This window comes from Crocodylus porosus, unplaced genomic scaffold, assembly GCF_001723895.1.
Source record: "Crocodylus porosus isolate Cpor-Errol unplaced genomic scaffold, CroPor_comp1, whole genome shotgun sequence".
Lineage (NCBI taxonomy): Eukaryota > Metazoa > Chordata > Crocodylia > Crocodylidae > Crocodylus > Crocodylus porosus.
Genome location: NW_017728949.1, coordinates 51,258,009 through 51,278,675, shown reverse-complemented (window position 1 = coordinate 51,278,675; position 20,667 = coordinate 51,258,009). Strand labels below are relative to the sequence as shown.

The 20,667-nt window shown below is 39.9% G+C and overlaps 1 protein-coding gene across 3 annotated transcripts in view; it reads right to left on the bottom strand.

The window, feature by feature from the left end:
• Positions 1–20,667, bottom strand: part of PLA2R1 (phospholipase A2 receptor 1) — an 82,074-nt gene that overhangs the window by 5,994 nt on the left and 55,413 nt on the right. For all 3 annotated transcript variants that reach the window (XM_019554038.1, XM_019554037.1, XM_019554039.1), the window contains 9 exons: positions 16,296–16,363; positions 15,333–15,436; positions 13,165–13,307; positions 11,459–11,576; positions 9,072–9,202; positions 8,351–8,492; positions 3,057–3,295; positions 2,017–2,185; positions 204–344 (listed from right to left, as the gene is read on the bottom strand). In XM_019554038.1, coding sequence (XP_019409583.1) covers positions 204–344; positions 2,017–2,185; positions 3,057–3,295; positions 8,351–8,492; positions 9,072–9,202; positions 11,459–11,576; positions 13,165–13,307; positions 15,333–15,436; positions 16,296–16,363 — 1,255 coding nt within the window. The remainder of the gene's footprint in view (positions 1–203; positions 345–2,016; positions 2,186–3,056; positions 3,296–8,350; positions 8,493–9,071; positions 9,203–11,458; positions 11,577–13,164; positions 13,308–15,332; positions 15,437–16,295; positions 16,364–20,667) is intronic.

The following is a 20,667-nucleotide window of genomic DNA, read 5'->3' as shown; positions in this document are numbered from 1 at the left end:
CTGAAATCCTTTTTCTGCTTTACACCTGAAATCACATGATTTTTAATACAATTTGAAGAAAACACAATGGAATATGACAATATTTTTAAAACTAACATGGAAAGGGCATCTCTTATTACTTCATCTCAGATAATCCACTCTTGCCATTTAGGAAGAAGATTATGTTAAATTGCATAGTTAGAGAAAAACTAATTGCAAATTACCTTGCTTTTTACAGGATTCATATGCTGTATCAAAACTTGTACTCTTGAAAACCGTGGAAAAGCTGTAGCAATTGTTTTTAAATTTTAACCAGGGGACAGTTTTTTCTGAACAAAGGCCTTTGTGTTCAATTATTTTCTTTTCTATAAAACAAAAATAGTGTAGATTAAATAGTGTTTATTAATTCTATTGTTAAATATCCGCCAAATCATTTCTGAATAACACTACTAATAATTTCATAACATTGACATGCATGTAAGCAAGTAAATATTTCACTGTTATATACTGTATAATCCAAACCCTTGATTCACTAAATAGAATTCTAAAAGAATTGTATAAATCCTCAGTTTACAACTATTATTTAACTATTTATTTATTTTCTGGGAGTAAGCTAAATTGAACTAAGCCATGCAAGGAAGTGTGGACACACAAGCCAATTTAACTTGGGTAGTATTGTGTTAACTTTGTGAAGAAGGACTCAGAAGGGGAAAAAGCCTTAGAACCCTATCCACAAGGGACACAGTGCTTAGGACACTGATCCAATTGCCCTTTATTTTAAACTTGAGCAGGCCTGTCTTGTTCAAAAGTGAGCAAAGGGATCAGTATTTATTTTTTTAAATGGACCATAGATCTCAACATAGGCCCCTGGCAGAAATGTAAGTAAAGGCATGATAGGATCTGATGTACTATCCCCACAGTCATGCTTCCTGCCATGCCACACATGCATAGTAGGAGGCATGACTGTGGGAACAAACATCAAATCCCATTGCGCCTTATTGCCAGTGCAGGGAGAGCTCAGGATCATGATCCTGGGCTCCCCCTGTACTGGCAAGTAGCAAGCTCTCATGGCTGGGAGCGCTGTCAGCTGATCTGGGCTCCCAGCCACATACCAGATATATTTTTATAACTGAATAAACAGTTAGAAAACTGGAACAAAGTCTATTACAAAAAATCCCTTTAATAAATACTTTTTGTGTTGAAGGATTCCAAAGCAGTTTTCCCCAAATCTAGATACATTTATGATTTCCAGGCCTCATACTGCAGAAAAAGTATCAAATAGTTTCACTGAAGAAATGAGACCCCTGCTCATAAATCAGAATTAAATCTAGCAGTAACTATTTGCAGGACTAAAGTTTACCTCAGTTCAGAGTGATTGGAGAAGGCCCTGTATACCATTTAAATCCTACATTCTGGATTTATGTGAGGTTTAGGTGCATCATACCACCTTTAGGGACAACACATAATTTTGGGGGAAGAGAAGCAAATACTTTCTTTCTTATTAAAAAAAAGCTGTGATCTTTTTCTGACCAAACAATTTGGGGACTTTAACTTTTCATTTTTGCTCAAAAGCACACAGCAAACTACAGAGAACTCAGTGTATTTACTTCAGATGTAGATTATCCATATGCAAATTTGAACCTGTGGTTTGCTTCCCAGAAATCTAGGCAGGGGTCTAGTCATTTCAAATGGATGACTAAAGTTGTTAAGTCATCCTCTCTAGAGTCTTTGTAAAATATATTATACTTCATGCTCAATCCAAAAAATCTAACAAGCAAGCCTCTTTAATTCCTGGCAGAGATGTGCTCTTTCCACTCTCCCCTGAATCCAAAGAGCCAGTATTTTATTATTTTAAAATATTTCAGATAGGAGTGATGCAATAAAGGAAAAGTTTAATAGATATCTCTAGGTGTATATTAATTTATTATATAATTACCAGTCAAATCTAGGCCAGACAACTTCATTTCAAATACTTCCAATGTGTAAATGTAAATTTGTAGCTGCAACAATTTGATATAAAACATAATATTGACTTACTATTTGGCACATGACAAATGGCTCCTTGTAGACGTCTTTCACAGTTAGCACTTTCCCAGTGCCCATTAATATCAACAAAAACACAGCTGCCAAAAGACTGGGACTCCTCCTCCCTCCAGAAGGAAAACAAAGACTTAGTACCATCTGACCATTTAAAGTTAAGTCCACTCTGCAGAAAAAAAATAGGATTATTTCTCTGTGTGGTCCTGTTACATAAGAGATCTTTATTTCCCAAGGTTTGCTACCTCTGATTTTCCTCCTCCAAGCCAGGGTCCTAGCCAAAGTTACCAAAAGTTCCCTGCTATGTACTCAGCAGAAATCCTAACTTATCAATTGAGCCGTTACTCCAAATAAAATTATTCACCACATAAAAGTGCTAAAGCAGGGGTACTCCATCTTCTGGCTTTGTTGGCCAGATGAGCGGCGTGGGACTGGTCCATGAGCCAGATCAGGTTCTGTGCACCAAGATCAGGCGCCTAGCTGCCTCTACCCAGCACCACATGCCAGATAGGGCCCTGTGATGCTCCCCTGTGCCATCTGCCAAATTTTTAGACTCATGGGGAGCCCCATGGGCTGAACGATGTGGCACTGAGGGCTGGATTTGGCCTGCAGGTGGGGGGGGGGTACCCCTGTATTACAGAATGAAGCTGAAGCCACTCGCCACTAAAAAGTTTTTTTCTCTGAGCATTTTTTAGCTCTCTTTTCAGTCCTGTCAGTGTTTGACCTGCAGTATGATTGCAGCATCCCATCAGGCAGTGCTGATACCAGACTCCCAGCAACTGACTTCAGTGAAGCTTGTATGCTGTGTTGCAAAGAGATGAGCCTAAGCTGAATAGTGGAATTCCATTTTAGATCCCAACTTTCCCAAAGTGTAGGGATATTTAGATTGGACTGTTCATATAAGCTCATCTTTGTTTACAAACTCAATCATGTCAAACAAACGCAAAGCATTTTTTTTGTCACAGTTTAATAAGTTTTACTAGTAAATGTCAAAAACTCATGCACAGTCTCATATCCATATGCATAGAATTCATACTTACATCTGAGGTAAATAGTCCAATCCAGTGGGGATAACCTAGTCGGTTTACAACGACACTGAGGAAGGCTTGGTGATAATGATCTGTAATGCTGACCAAATCAGCTCCTTTTGCCGTGCAAGATTTTAAAGCATCATACCAAGTCAAATTCTCATATATTAGTATGTAAGTTTTGTTTCCATATTCTAAAGTGCCAGGTACTGGATACATCTCAGATCCATTTATAGAACGTCTGGATTTATCTGTGTTAGGTAGCACAAAACACCATCAGATGTTTTCCTTTAGCAGACGACAGTTAAATAACTTACCAGTTCTCAAAGCTGAGAAGTTTCCTGTGAAAACAATATAGACATTCAAAGCCTGCTGCTATCACGGTGTCTAGAGGTTATCACACCATTGTAACAAACATTTAAAAAAAAGAAACACTACAGCAAGAGGTACTCAGTTTGAAATTCTGATAAGGTTAGGGGCTGAAAAGATATACAGAATAAATGGATTTATTACTTTACAGCAGGGATGCTCAAATTGTGGCCTACAAGTCAAATGCAGCCTGCAGGATCATGGTGTCTGGCCTGTGAGGCTCCTCACAGGTTGGGAAATTTGGCTGCAGGGGAGCAGTGGCACTGCTACCTTGCCTCACTGCCAAATTCTCAAACCCCAAGTCACATGTGGTGGGTTGGAGTCAGGTTACACCCTCTCCCCCACCACAGCTGGATTGGGGCTTGACTACACCTCCTTCACTCCACAGCTGGGCCATGCTCCCTACCCCTTGCAACTGGATCAAGGCTGGGCCCCTCATGGCTGGATGGGGCCCTGCTACAACCTGTCCTGGGCACTGGATCGGGACCACCAGCCAGATATGGTCCACAAACCAATCTGGCCCACTGGCCAAAATGGTTGAGCACTGCTGCTCTACAGAGAGGACAATACTGAACTGAAGATTTTCCACTGACTCAATCTATAGAGGTTGGCAAGAATTGAAACAGGACCTCAGCATGTTCCAAACTTCTCAACCAGTGAACCTCAATCCTTCTGTAGGTAGCTGTAATGTGCTGTATATACAGTTCTATATATAGTGCCATGAGCTTAGTGATGTTATGTAAATTTTATGTTCCGAGTGTCATGTTTTAACTGTAGGGACTTGACATTGACAGGCAGTGTAGCAGGGAAGCTTACATGGCACTCCTAATACTGAAATTCTTCTGTGGGTGAAGACTTAAGTCTCTATGGCCCCTAGCAGCTGTCACACTTAAGATGTGATTAACAGTTTAGTAACATCTTAAATAATAACCTTGTCACAAGTTCAGGCAACTAATGGTGCCACAAAATGTGAAACCAGCCACAAAATTGTTCGACACATGTAAAAATACTATGGCTGTCTTCCATTGCATTTTAAAGTGAACATGTAGAAGGGTCCCCCTGATGCTGTTGCATAGAGGGCTTGGTTGACAGCTTCCTCAGCCCTGGAACTGCAGCATAGTCTCCAGATGGCTCTGGTGTGGTCCTAAGGTTGAGACCAACAATCAGCTGGTTGCCTGTTCTGGCCGTGGGACCCCAAAGGAGTCCTGAATTGGCTCCAGTGCAGCCCCAGGGCTGAGACTGACAATAAGCTGCTTGTGCATCCCAGAGACGGGACTACACTGGAACCATCTGGGGACTTCAGTGAGGTCCTGGGGCTGGAACCAACCATCAGATGATTGTCAGTCCCAGCCACAGGACCACACCAGTTCACCAGGAACCTGGCTTTCAAACTGCCAGTTCAGGGGAAGCCCAGGATCATGATGACACATAGAAGTGGCATAACTGGGATCTAATTTCTGATCCTAAACCCATGCATTCTGACCATGCAAGTGTGGCATGGCAGGAGGTGCGATTGTTGGAATAGGGGAAGAGAATCATTACACCATTAAATGAATGTGTGCCAGGGGCCTATGGCTGTTAAGTTTAATCAAAAATGATCTCTGCCCACCACTTCTCTCATGTGTACCTAAGACTGAGATTCCAAGAGCATTCATAAGTAAATACCAAAAAGGGACTAAATAATGTTTTTTGGCAACTGCCACAGATGGAGCAGAAGCAAATTAGAGGCTTGTTTCTTGGCAGTAGTCTCATTTTCTCTATGGAGATTGTATAGACATGCCTTCTATGCTGTTGCTATATTCTTTATCCATAGGAGACAGCAGTTAGGTAGTTCCGCTAATGTATATGGAATTTTGATATGGTATGTCCAAAAATAGCCCCTGTCAGTCTGTGTTAGTAATTTGTCTCTGTAGACACTAGCACTAAAATGAAGCAAGTGCTTTGCTAAAACATATTTACTGTATTAAGTCAAAGCCATTTATGGACTCAGAGTACAAGGACTAAAACGGGTTTTAAAATAATAATGCATTTTTTTATAATTCATGGCTTATTTTCCACTTAGTCATTTCTAGATATCTTGAATATTTGGATAAAGATATCTTTACCCCTCAGCTGACTTGAGCTTTTATGTATTAATTTGCAGACCCATGCACACTCGCTTTAGAACAAAGAAAACAGTGACAATGGATCTTAATATTGAAATGCTGACATAATCCTAGCTTCAGCAGCACCAACAGGGACATTTAAAGCATGGCTACGGCCCACTGCTGACCTGTTCATTTCAGCCTCCCACATGAAATTTATCAGCAAGTTATGGACAGTGTCACTGTATCGAGAAGCACAGATGTACAAGTTTGAAGCACATGGAAGGCATCCAGGCCTCAGGCAGCAGTGCCAAGGGATTGCAGTTTCAGATTTTGGCTAGGGAAAATAGGCGGTATCCTTGTTTTTCTGACCAGGAAAACCTGAACAAACTTTTGTTAGTGGGAGAAGTAGACAAGGAATGGACCCTTCAATGAGTCTCCTGGATAACAACCACTGGGAAACTCTAGGTAGTCCACATTAATATGACATCTCATCTGCAATGCAACTTATTTTCACTTGTGGGGCTTTTGGCAAAGACTTTGCAACCTGTGGGCATGTCTTCCTGAGATATTTACGGCAAAGTACACTAATTAGTTCCACAGTAAACTAATTAGCTCCACATTAGCATTTGCAGGTATCAAATTTAGGCATGATTAGCAGCTAATGTTGCTATTTTAATGCACATTAAGAATTTATAACACTGACCTACACATGTAGATGCATGCCCATATTACTCATTAAATTAGGCTAATGACTTTTAATGCATCTTGTGTACACGCACTCTATAAGTACTGTCCTGCTGTGGGGTTTTTTATGCACCACATGTGTAGACACTGACCCAGCTGGCTGGGGCATGAGGGTGCTACATTGTGTACCTTGCAATGGAGCCCTGCACTGGAGCACCCTCATGCCCCAGCCAGTCCCTCTGTAGCAAGTTGACCTGGGTGGGAGCAGCTCTGGGCTGGCAGACTGACTTCCAAGATCCCCTGGTAACCAGGACTGCTCCAACCTGGCTTAATGTGCTGTGATCCTGGGCACACCTTCAAACAGTGCAGTCATGAGCAATAAACTTTGGCACAATATGTGCCAGAATTTATTGCTTCATATTAATAGCACATGAAGATGCACCCTGTGTGAACCAGTTAAAAAGGCAGTGTTGTAATCAAAGAATCAAAATATAAATATTTGGTAGGAAACCAAATCTATTGCTTTTTTTTGTTTTCTGTTCCACAAGCAATGCCTATGGCTTTGCTTCATAACAAAATACCTGCTAGAAGTGTTCCGTGCTAGAAAAGCCTCATGAGTCCCTGAATGTGTGCAGTACCCATCATTAATTCATTTGGAACTTATGTCTCTGCTCACACTCATTCATTTATTTAGCTTACAATGAGGTAACTTTAGACATAGCCTTGAACAAGAGGGGTATGTTAGCTGAGCCACAGAGTAGGTACTAAGTACTTCACTTCAGAAACATCACATGGAAGCACAATTTCCTGTATTTTGCTTAATCTGGGACTAGTAATTTGCTGCTAGCCTGTAAAAGCAACAAACTTGTACTGATTTAATTGCACTGCTCCAGAAGTGCAACAGGTGCAGAGCTTAGATTGAGGCCTGAGCAGTCTTTGCAGGAACCCAATGGTGATTTTTACATGTCCCTAAAAGGATGTAAAATGAAGTATCACAATCTTATCTTTGGCCACTAACCATCTGGACTTGAGTGTAACATTTGGATTTATAATGCTGACCCAACCTAGAGTGGCTCCTTCAATTCTACTATTAATGTCATTCACAGCATTCACCACCCTTTAAAGTGGGATGGTCTCATTACTCACCCCTTGTATAAGAGTCCTTCCTGGTCTCTTATTTGACTCAGAAGTGGTTAAAATTCCAAAGTTTATTATCTGATAACTATGTTCATAAAATTGCTATATGGTTTTGCATCACACATGTAAAAAGGACATTTTGCATTAATGTAACATACATATAAAACCATGAGGCTTATCCTCTCAAGAGGAGGAAATTATACTGTCTCTCACAAGTCAAGGATGAGCTCACTGGTACATGTTCTAAGGCAGGGACAGTAGGGGTCAAAGACTACTGTTAATTTAGTAGCAGCTATGAACAGGTTAAAATTAACTGTGACAGGCACTTTGTCCCTCCCTCTTAGGCTGGGAGAGAAGGACAACCTAGTATTAATTATAGCTCTTTATACATCTGTTGCTCACAGAAAATCAGCTTCCCTGCTTTAACACCCACACGCCAATTTTGAAAGGCTAATTTTTTTGGGTAAAGGTACATGTGTATGCAAGTAAATATGATGATATCTTTCTGCTTTATGGCCATCAAGCATGATGGTAACAAAATCATAAAAGCGAGAAAGACGAATGAATTATTTAGATTGTCCAGTCTCTCTCTCTCTCTCTCTGTCTAGATTCTCACCTCTAGAATACTTTTCCTGGTGTAAATTTTACCTAGGTTTAAAAGTCTCATATGCTCAATATCATTTTCAGAAGATCTTAGGCATGGTTAGCCTAAATTCTGTCATTTCTGATTTCATTCTGCTACTCCACGTTATAAGCCACACTTTGCTCTCTCTGATTCAATGGCTGTATGACCAGAAACAAGGAAGAAGAATTAATTTATACAACTGCAGGTATTTTTGGTATCGTTCTTGTGCCGATTTGCCTGATACAGTGCCAATATTTTTTAGATTTTAGACTGCTGAAGTAAAACTATATAAGAGGTAATTCACATTCTGTGATTTATACAACTCTATACAACATTGCACAACGTGAGGTTGCTAATTAAAAAGGAAAGGGCAAGAGGAGAATGAAACAGGAACAAATTCTTACCTTGAGTCTTCTGACAGATAAAACCATTAGTTTTCTCACAACTGTCTAAGTACCATTTTCCCGTGAAATAAAAATTAGGGTTATTTGATACCAAAGTACACAATTCATCTTCTTGGATATTAGATATCTTAACATTATGGCCCTGTAAAAGATATGACTTAATTATACAAAAACTGTTCAATTATAACAACATTAAAATAAAATCTTTACTAGAGAAGGGATGCAGAATATTAACTAGTTGACATTCGTTGAAAAAGAACATGCATTAGGCAGAGCAATAATACTCCAATATATACCAGAATAATTAAAAATTGAAATAATATAGTACATTTGGCTACTTTAGGTGAAAAAATGTAAGACCAGGATTAACTAAAATCCTAAACAAAATATGTATTCCCCTAAGCATAAAGCAATATGCATTACAATAAATGTATTGATATTTTTGTTTTCCCAGTGTTTTCTGAGATGAGTTTTAAAAAACTGGCTTTGTCCCCAAATTTTGTAAACATAAGTGGCAATACATGAGCAGTGATAAATCACATAACTGTGGTTACACAGCAGCATTTTACCCATGTTTACTTTTGTTGGTGAAACTATTCCTACAGTTAACAATAACAAGAACAAAATGAGAGTAGGCTGAGACCCTATTGTTTTGGAAATTATGATTTCTATTTACAGATAAACAACTACTCATGTCCACAAAACCCATATTGAGACTTACATGTATTACTTCAACTGGAGACCAGTTGGAGTACGCTTCAGATTTTTGAGTCACCATTTTTGTATAATCATCACCCTGCAGACCTATCCAAACATTAGTCTTATGTCCAAATAGATTCATTGTTATAAAAGCTGGAAAAGGAGACAGGAATAAAATATTAAACAATTTACTGAAAACCATTTGGATGAATATGAAATCTCTTTGTGGTCATAATTCTCTCATTAAAATAAAGGAAAATCTTGATTACTAATCAGTACCATTTTATAATTATTTTTCCTATTTAAAAGTAATGGCATTAATTGCTTTTCATTTCTATGTACACTTAATTTCAACGTTATTGACTGATTTCACTGAGTTATGTTCAAGCCCATTGTCTAGCAAGTCTTGGAGAGATTATCACAGGATTTGGAACATTTTGGGGGGGTTTTTGATCACTAACGTGTCATAGAAAATGTATTTCTCCACTGTAGTTAAAAATTAAACTGTGTAACAGAGCCAAAGGTTCCTGTTACTTGAAGGGTAAAGGAGCAGGAAGTAAAGCCTCAGGTGGGGAAAGCTGCCTCTTATGGGCTGCCAGGTACTGGGGGAAGCTGCCTGATGTCAGCACTTACCACCAAACTACTGTAGCTGTGTTGTGGTAGCAGCATGGACTAGAGCCTCGCATAGCAGCACAGCAGGGTCCAGAGCAGTAAGTCCCCCTGGGGCTAAAAGCCAGCAGGCTGAATCAGGAAACACCTGCAGCACCTTAGGGAGGCATGTGACAAGCAGGAGGCAGGGCCGGGGACAAGCAGGACAAGCAGGAGGGGCAATCTGGCCCTGGAGACTGCTGAGCCAAGAGCTTCAGAGTAAAGGGAATACAGGAGCTCTGCTTGTTGGCACTGGGGCTGGCTTGAAGAAGGCAAACAGAATGCTGGTGCCTGGGTAAGAGGAAGCCTTGTTTATGTTTGGACCCAGGGGTGGTTTAGTTGTGTTTGCAAGAAGGCTTACTCCTGGGTTACAGTTTTAACCAGTGGTTTGGGAGGAGCTGGAAGGGGAGTGAGTGGAGGCCATGACAGTGTGCCTGAGGGGTGCCTGGGGGTTTAGCCCATACTGGAATGCCAGTGTTCAGAGCCCTGCTAGGGGCCTTGATTCAGGGCTCTGACTGGAGAAGGAAGATCCATGTTTAGAGAGAGAGAAAGAAAGGCTGAAGCCTAGCTTGGACAAGGGCCAGGAGGCCCAGTGCCCGGGGAGGCAGATCTGAGGCCAGGGGGGTTCAGTGCACAAGAGGGATGGAGATAGGGTCCCAACAAGGGTGTAAAGGCCTGAGGTAGCCTGGTATCAGATTGGGGCCAAGTGTCCATCAAGGCCATTATCTGATAATATCTGCAAGGCCTGGGTGTGGTGTAAGGAGCAGTTACAAACTACTTAAGGCAAAGTTGGGAGGCTAGATTTTAGACTAACAAAGCAACTCTACAAACACAATACATTTCCACGACTTGAATGAACAGAATATACCAAGCATACCATAAATATAGGAGTGTGATATATACTGATCAGGAGCATTATAACTAGGGGTAGGCGAGTGAGGCATCAGCCCCAGGTACCAACTAAAATATTACACAAAATGGGGGGCCCCCTGGGAAATATGTGCCAGGGTGGTGGCAGCAGCAGCAGCTGGGTGCAGAGACACTGTCGTAGCCAGAGATGGGCAGACCCCTACTGCCACTTCTCTTGCCACCAAACTCCTTGCTGCCCATTGTTGTTGGTGAGGGGAAATGGCAGTATGGGCACCTCAGTCGTAAGAGCGGCAGCAATGACAGCTGTAATGGGGGATGCAAAAAAGTGCACAACTTTACCACAGTGGGGTGTAAATACGCAGGCTTTGGGAAACATTGGGCCAGGGCGCAAAACATAGTTACACCTCTGCTGATCAGTCCACACTGGAGTCAAAGAAAAGGCAACCAGTACAATGTACATCAGATGTGAAATCCTATATGTATGTATCCATGATAGTATTTTTCCATCTATCACCATTATTTTTAATAAGATGGGTATTGGGATATTATGTTATACTCATAATGTGAGAATTTTATAACCAAACTTTAATTATGTATCCATCTATCTTTTACACTTTCATTTATTCATCACTTCAGCATATTGGCAAGAAGTGCCGTTGAAACATCTAATCTGCAAAAGACATCTTGTGGTGGGCAAGGAAATAATATTTTCATGTTACAGTTGTGGAAATTTGAGAAAATCCTACATTTTTATTTCTTAAAGTCACAGGGAGAGTGGCAGAGGCAAGGCTAGGAATATACATATTCCTTATTCCTGGTTATACTTTATATGTTAACACAAACAAATACAATCTCACACTGGATGTTTTTATAGTAGTTTCAAAACTGTACCTTGTTCCATTTCATTTTCAATAGAAGCGAGTGAGCCATCAGATTTACTGCAGAATTCTTGGGCAGAATACCAGCTTCTGAGCTGACTTGGATCCTTTGGAATTTGTATTAAAAAACACTATTCCCCAAAAATAGAAAATATTTATTTTTCACATTTTAGATGAGTTTGGTGATCATTAGAAATACCATACCAACAACCCTACATATCATGTTCTTCTGATTACTAATAGAATAAGTACAAGAAACACTAGCAGGCCACTGCCTATCTAAACCAGTGGTTCTCAACCATTTTAGACTTGAGGCACCCCATATTAGACTCAAGCCACTGCCTGGAAAATGCCAGCCCTTAGCTTTCACTCTTTTTTTTTATTTTAAACTACGGAAAAATGACACAGCAATTTTTCTGTTGCAAGAACTCAGAAAAACCACAATAGGGCAGAATATCTTTAATCCTATATATTCTTATTTGAAATTTTTAATTTTATCTTGTGTCATGTTTGCACACCTAACAGTGCTAACGTTGCATGGCATCCCACAGCACCCCAGGAAAGATCTCATGGTACCCTAGTTGAGAATTACTGGCTTAAATTGTAAGCAGGAGAATCAGTTATTTAAACAGGGAAAGGACATTGGGGCATACATGCTCTTTCAGTGTCTAGACATCTCTGCTAAAACTATCAGCACAAATGAGAATCAGAATAAGCTCGGTCACAAATACTGTGATGCAAGCATTTATATAGAACTAATTCACTGAAAAGCAAACCCTCATTTACTCTCAACTCTGCAACACATCACTTCTACATTCTGGGAGTTAATTTGCAGTCACTACTGGGTGCGTCTACATGTGCCCGTGACTGCACGTTGGTATTGCACAGTCACTCAGTGCTTGCTAATACTTAATAACTGTGCAGTATGAGCCGGTACTGTGCAGTCCCCATGGCACATGATTATTTTTAGAGGCTGTATTGACACAGCAATGAGCTATGGCAGTGTAGCTTGTCACTAAGGTAATGTAGCATAGACGTCACAGTTTGTGCCTGCCGACACTATGTCGCCATAGCGATGAGCTACTTCACCATAGCTCATTGCTATGGCGACAGTGTCTCGTAGCTGTGCCCACTGATCAGGACCAGGACCAAGTGTGTCCCAGAAGTCTATATAGTCTATATTTTGGAGAAATCTAACCATTCATTTGTCTATGCTAATGTTATAGAATGCATAGGTTTAGCTAAACATAATTAAAAATTTCCCTTTCAACTCTAGAGTGCAAATGCAGTAAGGTTTATTATTATCTTTAATGGAATTTATTGGTAAGAATGTGGTGGTCTAATTTGTGAAAGAAAGAAAAATACAGGGCATCATCAAATACAGTCTGGTATTAAAATCACATTTCTAAAAAGGCATCTTCGTGTATGTCTTTTTTGTGCCTGAGGGTATGGAACAGGCTAAGACCCCAAATCCCACAGACAAATACATGTGAATAATTTCCTGGGTATAAATATTCCTTTTTGCTCAACAAATATAAAGCTTCCTCTAAATTAATGGGATTATTAAACTGTGTAAAGTTTATTGATAAGCATAAGCACTTACATGGGCAGAGCCTATCTTTGTATGCCTAAAAGGCTTATTTACAAGAGGAAAAATTATATCTTTAAATGATCAGTAATATTTTTATATAGTTCAATAACAACAAAAATATATTTCACCTTGGTTCCAAAGTGCAGCCAACCTTTGGGACATGTTCCTTGCTGGTTCTGATCTTTTGGAATTTCTCTTTCTATTTTCCATATAGTTTTACGCTTACAAATACATGGAAGAGATACAGTACAGTTTTCATACCCCCAGAGTCCTATGGAAAATAATTTTTAGAAATGTTGGTTAGACATTCATATTAGAAAAACTGCTGTGTGGCACTGATTTGAGGACAGAAAATTATTTTCTCTTAGATGTCATTGTTAATATTACTATAATTTATTGGCTGAACAAAAGCCAAAATTTAAAAATTCCTGCAAATGACAATTAAAACATTCCTGCAAAATGACAATAAAAATTTGAATTTCAGACATAATATTCTGCTTTGATAGCTGTCTTCCAATTCCTGTTGCTTTGATTTTATATAAAAAACTAATATGTCATAGTAGATGAATGTATATGCATTAAATAAAATATTCTATATAAATCAAAACTAATAAACATTAAACTAATCAAAATTACATTTTCAAAACAAAACTCTGTCCTATAAACTACTGTTAAAATTGAGATGCCATTATTAAATACCTTGATAGATCTGTGATAGAACACAATTCTATCAAAATTCTTTGATCAGCTTAAATCTATATGTAATACACAAACTTTAAGAAGCTGAATATGATCAGTTCCAAAATTTCAGGAAAGTTCAAGGGATGAACCAGCAGAACTCCACCAATGCTGGTGAAAACCAGCAAAAAAATTATTTGTATTAAAAGTCAGACCTACAGAAGTGCTTCTAGCAGAAGCCGCTCTCTAGCACCCTCTATTGTTTTCTAGTATTATTACAGGCATCAACTTGTAAATCACACTCTTACCTACATGATTCCATATTCCAGCCAGAGTCTCAACCTGGCTCTTTAACCCCATAATTCAGCCAGCATCACCCCAAGGTGACTGCTCCCAGTCTAAGTAACCAATCCCAGATGGGTCCCTTGTTTCCACTTTAACCAGATTTCCCTCCACTCCCACATTTCCAATCTCTTACCTGAAGGCCAACCAGTCACCTCCATTTTGGACCTTTATCCCCTCCTGGCCAAGACCACTTCTGTATTGTCCCCTATTTCCCTTCTCCCCTATGCCCTGATGGTCCCCTAGACAGACCTTCACTCCATACGCCCTCATGATAACCTGTAACATTTTCATTGCTCCAGAAGACATCTTTTACAAGGTAACAACACAAAGCTACACAGTTCATATTTCTTATCTACCTACTCATAAAATTACTACAAAAAGCACACAGCCCTTTATTTAGAGCTGACCTGCCAAACTCAAGCTTTCACAAAATCATTAGTCAGCCCCGCCAAAATCAGGACATTAGTTAAAATCATACGATTACTAAACATAATAGATTTTAGATTTTTTTTATGCTAGTCATGAAGGCTAGAAACGTCTTTCACAGTAAAAACAGAGATTCTCATGTGATTTCTGAATCTTGTGCTTTAAGAAAAACGTATTCCAAGATTCATGGTAAAATCATACGAGTTTGCAAAATTGTAAACTTATTTTATTTACAGTAGCAAAGCACAGATCCAAGTAATGAATGATGGAAAGCCTAACAAGGGGGATAAACAAAACACTCTATCCACAATGCCTATGCAAATTGGCTATAGGTCCAACATTTTGCTTATGTGCTAGGTTACTACATTCTTGTGTTGATGTAAAAACAGTGTACAAAAATATGAAAACCCAGTGCTAAATCCATCTGGATCATTTATATGGCTATGAACAACTGAGTATGAAAAATGACACACATACAACTGATATTCCAGATAAAAGACTTCTGACTTCTAGTGTGCACTAAAGATTCCTGGCATGATTGGACAATTTATAGTTTTGATATAAAAGCTGGAACTTCTAAGATGCATAGGCACTTTAAACTAATTTATACTATTTTTTCTATTACTTTTTTACACAATGGAATACTTATCTAGTGATAAACATGTATTAGGAGTGTCACTATCTAAATTCCACACATCAAAAAAATAGTTACATAGTAGATTATTTCTATTGTTTTAGTCAAATACAAAATCTTAGTCTAAGTCTGCAAAAAAGCCATCAGAACCCCCTCAGATCGATAGAATTATTAATTTATGATTAATGGAACAAAAGGAAACGTAAAATTGACCTGTTTGTGATGACATGAAGACACATCTTCCTTCTTGTGTATGCACAGATCCGTCTCTCAATTTGTTCCAGTTCTGATATGTTACTGGTAACCCATCTTTCCAGCTGCATAGCAATGTTAAATAATTAACGACATGCTCTCACCTATTTCTGTACTCATATATTCACTTTTATTTATAAATGCAGCATACAGATGGAAGCTAAGAAATGTCCTTTAATTAACTTACATGAAAACTAGTCACATGTTTATGTTATATCTGTTATGTATTTCAGCAGAAATACTATAATATGTATAAAAACAACAGTAATTGATTCTAAATACATAAGAATGCACTGATCCTTGAGATTGCACTAAGCCTTCAAAACAATCTCAATGGCTAGGGACAGAAATTGCATATAAACTGGTATAAGTGTTTGGAAACTGGTTCAAATCTGTAACAATAGAAGTTCAGTGCACGTAAACCGTTTTAAAACAGTTTTAGCCATTTTGAAGATACAGCTGGATGGACATAGTATCAAACCTAACTGGTTTAGGTTAAATCAGTTAACTAGAACCTGGAGCAGATGTGGCACAGATGTTCAACTATCTCACAGTCCCCCAGCATCCCAGGATGCTTTCCACCTCTCCCACAAGCCTCCCCCCACTTGCAGGGGGGGCGGGCTAGCCATGGCTTAAGCTGCCTGTTCCAGCCAAGTAGGGAGCCATGCTCTAGAGCCCCCTCTAACTTCTGGGCAACTGCATGCATGTGGCTGCATTTCCAGAGTCAAAAGTGAATGTCTGTTTACTTGCTTATCAGTTGGTATGCAGTTTAGATTAACCTGCAAAGATTGAAGCAATTCAGCCTCCGGCTTTTTGACTGTCTGTACTTTGCCAATGTAACAAATGGAAGGGCAACTTTTAAACAAGACCTATTAACAGGAGTACAAAGCAGTATATTACAAGTACACATCACTATATTCTTACCGAAATGTATCACTAGGAGTTTCTGAGCCTAGTCCAATCCACCAATGAGCATCATCACTACTTGACAGCTGTAGGAATATTTTTACCAGTGTTTAGTAACATGTTTGCTTTTCTGCTAAATAATTCACAGAACACGCACATACCCTAGTGCCTCTACAACCAGTGGCAGAGCTACTTAATTTCAGTTGGAGCAACATCAGGACCCAAATCCAACTTTCCTTAATTTATATGAGTAGTCCACTGACTTCAGACAGGTTTATTCTGGTAAAGAAAGTAAGATTTGAACCTAAGCCTACATTTGATTCTACAATTGATTGCACAAAAGATAAATTGCCACTTGTATGAATTCAGAGCTTGTTTGTAAAACAATATTCTGGACTAAAAGTTGTTGTACAGGTGTCAAAACCTAAACTAAACTACCATAACACACAAATGAAAACATTCCTTTTTTACATTGAAATATTCACAAACATTCATTAATATTAAATTCCTTTAGTTATCCCAGTTTTTATTCTGGTGAAAGATGTCAGATTGCCAGTTCTAAGTAGTGTCATGCTCTGTCTAATGTACAGAACAGAAAAATGTGGACAGTGACCATATCATGCCAATATGCCTCCCCACTTGGACTGTGAATGGGAACTACTACCTCTGTGGTGCCATGCTTGCTGAGAAATAGTGAACAAGGGAAACTGTTGGGTTTTAAATGTACATGATCCTGAAACAGAGGTCCTGTCTATGGGGAATAGCTACTTTTCCATAAACACTTGAGTCATTATCATTACTGTTAAGAAAGCTGACTATAATTCCTATCAGTCAAATTCTTTTCTCAGGTATTGCTTTCACAAGGATTGCACCAACACAAATGAAAGCATATTTTGGTCAATTAAAAAAAACCTCCTGAGTCACTCCTGCTATACTCAAGATTTATAGCAGTGTGGTCTGTCTTGCCATTGGTTTGTTAATACTGCAAAATCATTAATGGTAACGTTCAGCATGTGCAGTGCAGTGTCAAGGCTATATTGGGACATGTGGACTTTTGATACTTTGTCACACCTAGAAATACCATAACGTAACATTTTTCAGGACTGATTATGATCTCAGGGAAAGGATCATATTCATTTTATTAATTTTTTTTCACAATAATTTTAATGATTGTCAGCTATGCTCCTGCTCCTTCTACCAGTCGTAGAGTATCCAGTGAGAAGTCCAATGTTTCATATATTGCCCCCATAACTCAAGGACACTTGGCTAAATTGGAGAAAATTAGAAAAAAATAACTCTAGAATTAGTTGGAGTTTCAGTGTGAACAAGATTCTGGTGGCTAGATTGGGTTTTACAACTCATATTTGACTAAGCCAATCAGAAGGATAATCTGCTGGAACCTTTTTTAAAAACAAGCTGCATTTTATCAATTTTGGGATTTTAGGAAAATTCCCCCAGTGTAAGTAATGTCTGCAGGGCAAATTCTTCCAGTCAAGATAAATGACTTCTCTGAGGTGCTAAGATATCTTGACCCTCAAAGAAGTAAATATGAACTTATCATGCCACAGTATCATGCCTATATTCTGAGATATTTTCACTGAGGAAAACTGAGTTACTTTTGTATTTGTGTAACTGAGAGCAGAACTCAACCCTGTTTATTTTGTAAATGCAAGATACTCTCTTTTCCTAGATTATCAACAATGTTTATAGTTGGTATCTTGTCTTAAGCATTAGTATTTATTTAAAAATGCACCGACCTATAGACAGATTTTAAAGAATGATTTTAGCCAAAAAAGCAGAGTACTTAATTACTGCTTAAGATCATTTTGGTCTGGTGCTACTGCTGCATAATGCAATGTTACTTTGAGAAGATCAGCAGAATCAGTAATGTAAAGATCATGCTTTCAAAATTTTGTCTTCCTCTTTCTTTATTACTAAAGATACCTGAATGAAAACAGGTCTTTTGTTTCAGGAATTCATCTGTTTCTGCAACTATTTCCTTTTAAAGTCAAAATAATGCATTACATCATAGTGGTTGCTATAGAAATTTTGACTTCACACGTAAGTGAGAATTCTGAGAATTTAAAGCAAAACCCCTGTTTTCACATAAAAATTTTAGTAACGAAGTGCTCTGTAAAAGGGAACCAGAAGCCTCCTGTTACTTTAAAAGGACAGTAGAGCAGGCTAAGCTCAGGGAGGACTGGGAGCTGGGAAACAAGTTAGTTGCTAATAAAATGGCTGCCAGAAAACAAACTAGACTGAGAGGCACAGGTAGAGGCTAACCATGAGAAGGTAACTCAGCTTGGGGATGGAGGCAGAGCAGTAAAATGTGCCAAGGGCAGTCAGTGAAGCAGCCCAGAAATATGCTGCAGGCAGATGAGCTAAGTCCTAACAGAAGGAACAAGCAGGTTATCATCAAGGGGAAACTCCTGTTAGTGCCCGCAGCCCAGATGGGGCTGGGCTTAGGAGACTCTTAAAGCCAGTGCCTGAGTCCAGACAGGCAGCCTGACCCTGGTAGCTACAAAGAGAAGAGCTCCTACTCTGGAAAGCTGCAGTGAGAGGCTGTGCTGACTCCTGAAATACCCTGACAATGCTAGTAAGACACTGAATGCTTGCTGCAAAGGGGACAGGACCCAAGGCAAGCTTCCCAGCTTGTTAGATAGACAGTTGGCTTGGAGTTTATTAGAGCCAGAGCGCTTATACATTTTGCTTGAGTTTTAACCAGTGGCTTTGGTTTGGGACTAGTAGGGGTGACAGAAGGACCTAGGTGCCAAGGAGGCACATGAGGCTGTAGCTTGCCAGAGCAGGGTGCAAGCTGCAGTGTGGCCCAAGAAGGTGAGACTCAGGGCTGGGGGTCCACCACTAGAGACAGCTAAAGAGAAAGAGACAGAGACTGAGCCAGGAGCCCAGTGCCTGTGAGAGAACCTACAGCCCAAGAGCGGCAGAGACAGGCCTAGAAAGCCCCAGCCCAGAGAAGAGCTAAGCCTAAGGCCAGGGGCCCACAGCCTGGGAAGGGCAACGTTAACAGCCAAAGAAGGTGAAACAAGAGCTGGAGCCCTAAAAGTCAGGTCCAGTGCAGTGAGTCTAGGCTAAAGGGACCAGCCATAGCAGGTGGCAGAGGCTTGGAAGGCTGAGGCCCCAACAAGGGAGTGGAGGCCTGAGGTGGCCTGGTGTTTGGGGCAAAGTGCCCATCTAAGTGGTGATTAAAGTTGCAGCAAGATAAGTTAGGGTTAGATATTAGGAAGAACTTTCTCACCAGGAGGGTAGTAAAGCACTGGAAGAGGTTACCTAGAGAGTTGGGGAAATTCCATCCTTGGAGGTTTTTAAGACCTGACTAGACAAACCTTCAGCTGGAATATTCTAGTTGGGGATGGTCTGGCTTTGAGCAGGGGGTTGGACTAGATGACATCCTGAGGTCCCTTCCAACCCTAATTTTCTACGATTCTATGATTGGGAACATCTGTGAAATATGGGCACAACTGTAGGGGAGGTCACAGGCCATGTGTAGCCCATAAGGTGATAGGTACCCTAGAGCATGTGCGGATCAAGAGGGCCTGGCCTACTTAATGAGAGACTGTTTGGGATTAGTGAGGTCTGAGAGATGGGGATCTGCTGGTGTGAACAGACCAGGGTTTGCTCTAAGACCAGTGGGCAGTCTCCCTTTCTACATCTATTAAGAATAATCAAGGCATGACAGGTGAAAAGCAAAGGGTGGGTAGCTTAGAGTAGTGCTTTTCAACCAGTGTGCTGTGAAGAACTCCCTGGTATACCGCGAGAATTTTGGAATAACAAGAAACTTCTCCAGCTGCCTCGCGCTAACAAATAAGCCGTGTTGATGAGATATTTACAGAAGACTCATGCATGTGTTGGCTGTGGGGGACAGAGAGAACCAGTGGAACAGAAGGAAATTCATCTACTGCTTATGTGTTGGCTGTGGGGGATGTGCAGTTTGCAAGCCTCTGAACAGCTATGCTGTGGAATTTTGCCACAGCAATGAGTTACAATGAGCTCATAAGTATGGGGATGAGGAATACCATCACAGGTGTTCCAAGGAAATTTTTTGTTGATGTAAGTGTGACTTAGGCTGTAAAAGGTTAGGAAACACTAGGGCTATGCGAAGTTTTGGTAGCTGACTTGATTCAGAGAAGATTCGGCCCAATTCAGGGACTGAATCTCTGAATCCAATTTGAATCGGGAAACCAAGTAAAAGCTCCAAATAGATTTGAAGCATCCAAATCGATTTGGAAAAGATTTGGAAAAGATTTGGCCAATTCAGAGATTCGGCCATAGACTAAACAGGCCGCTGACAGCTGCCTCCAGCTGGTAAGTCTGTTGGAGTTGGGGGAGGGAAGGGAAGTGGGGGAGGGAGGGATTAGGGCTGGGACAAGCT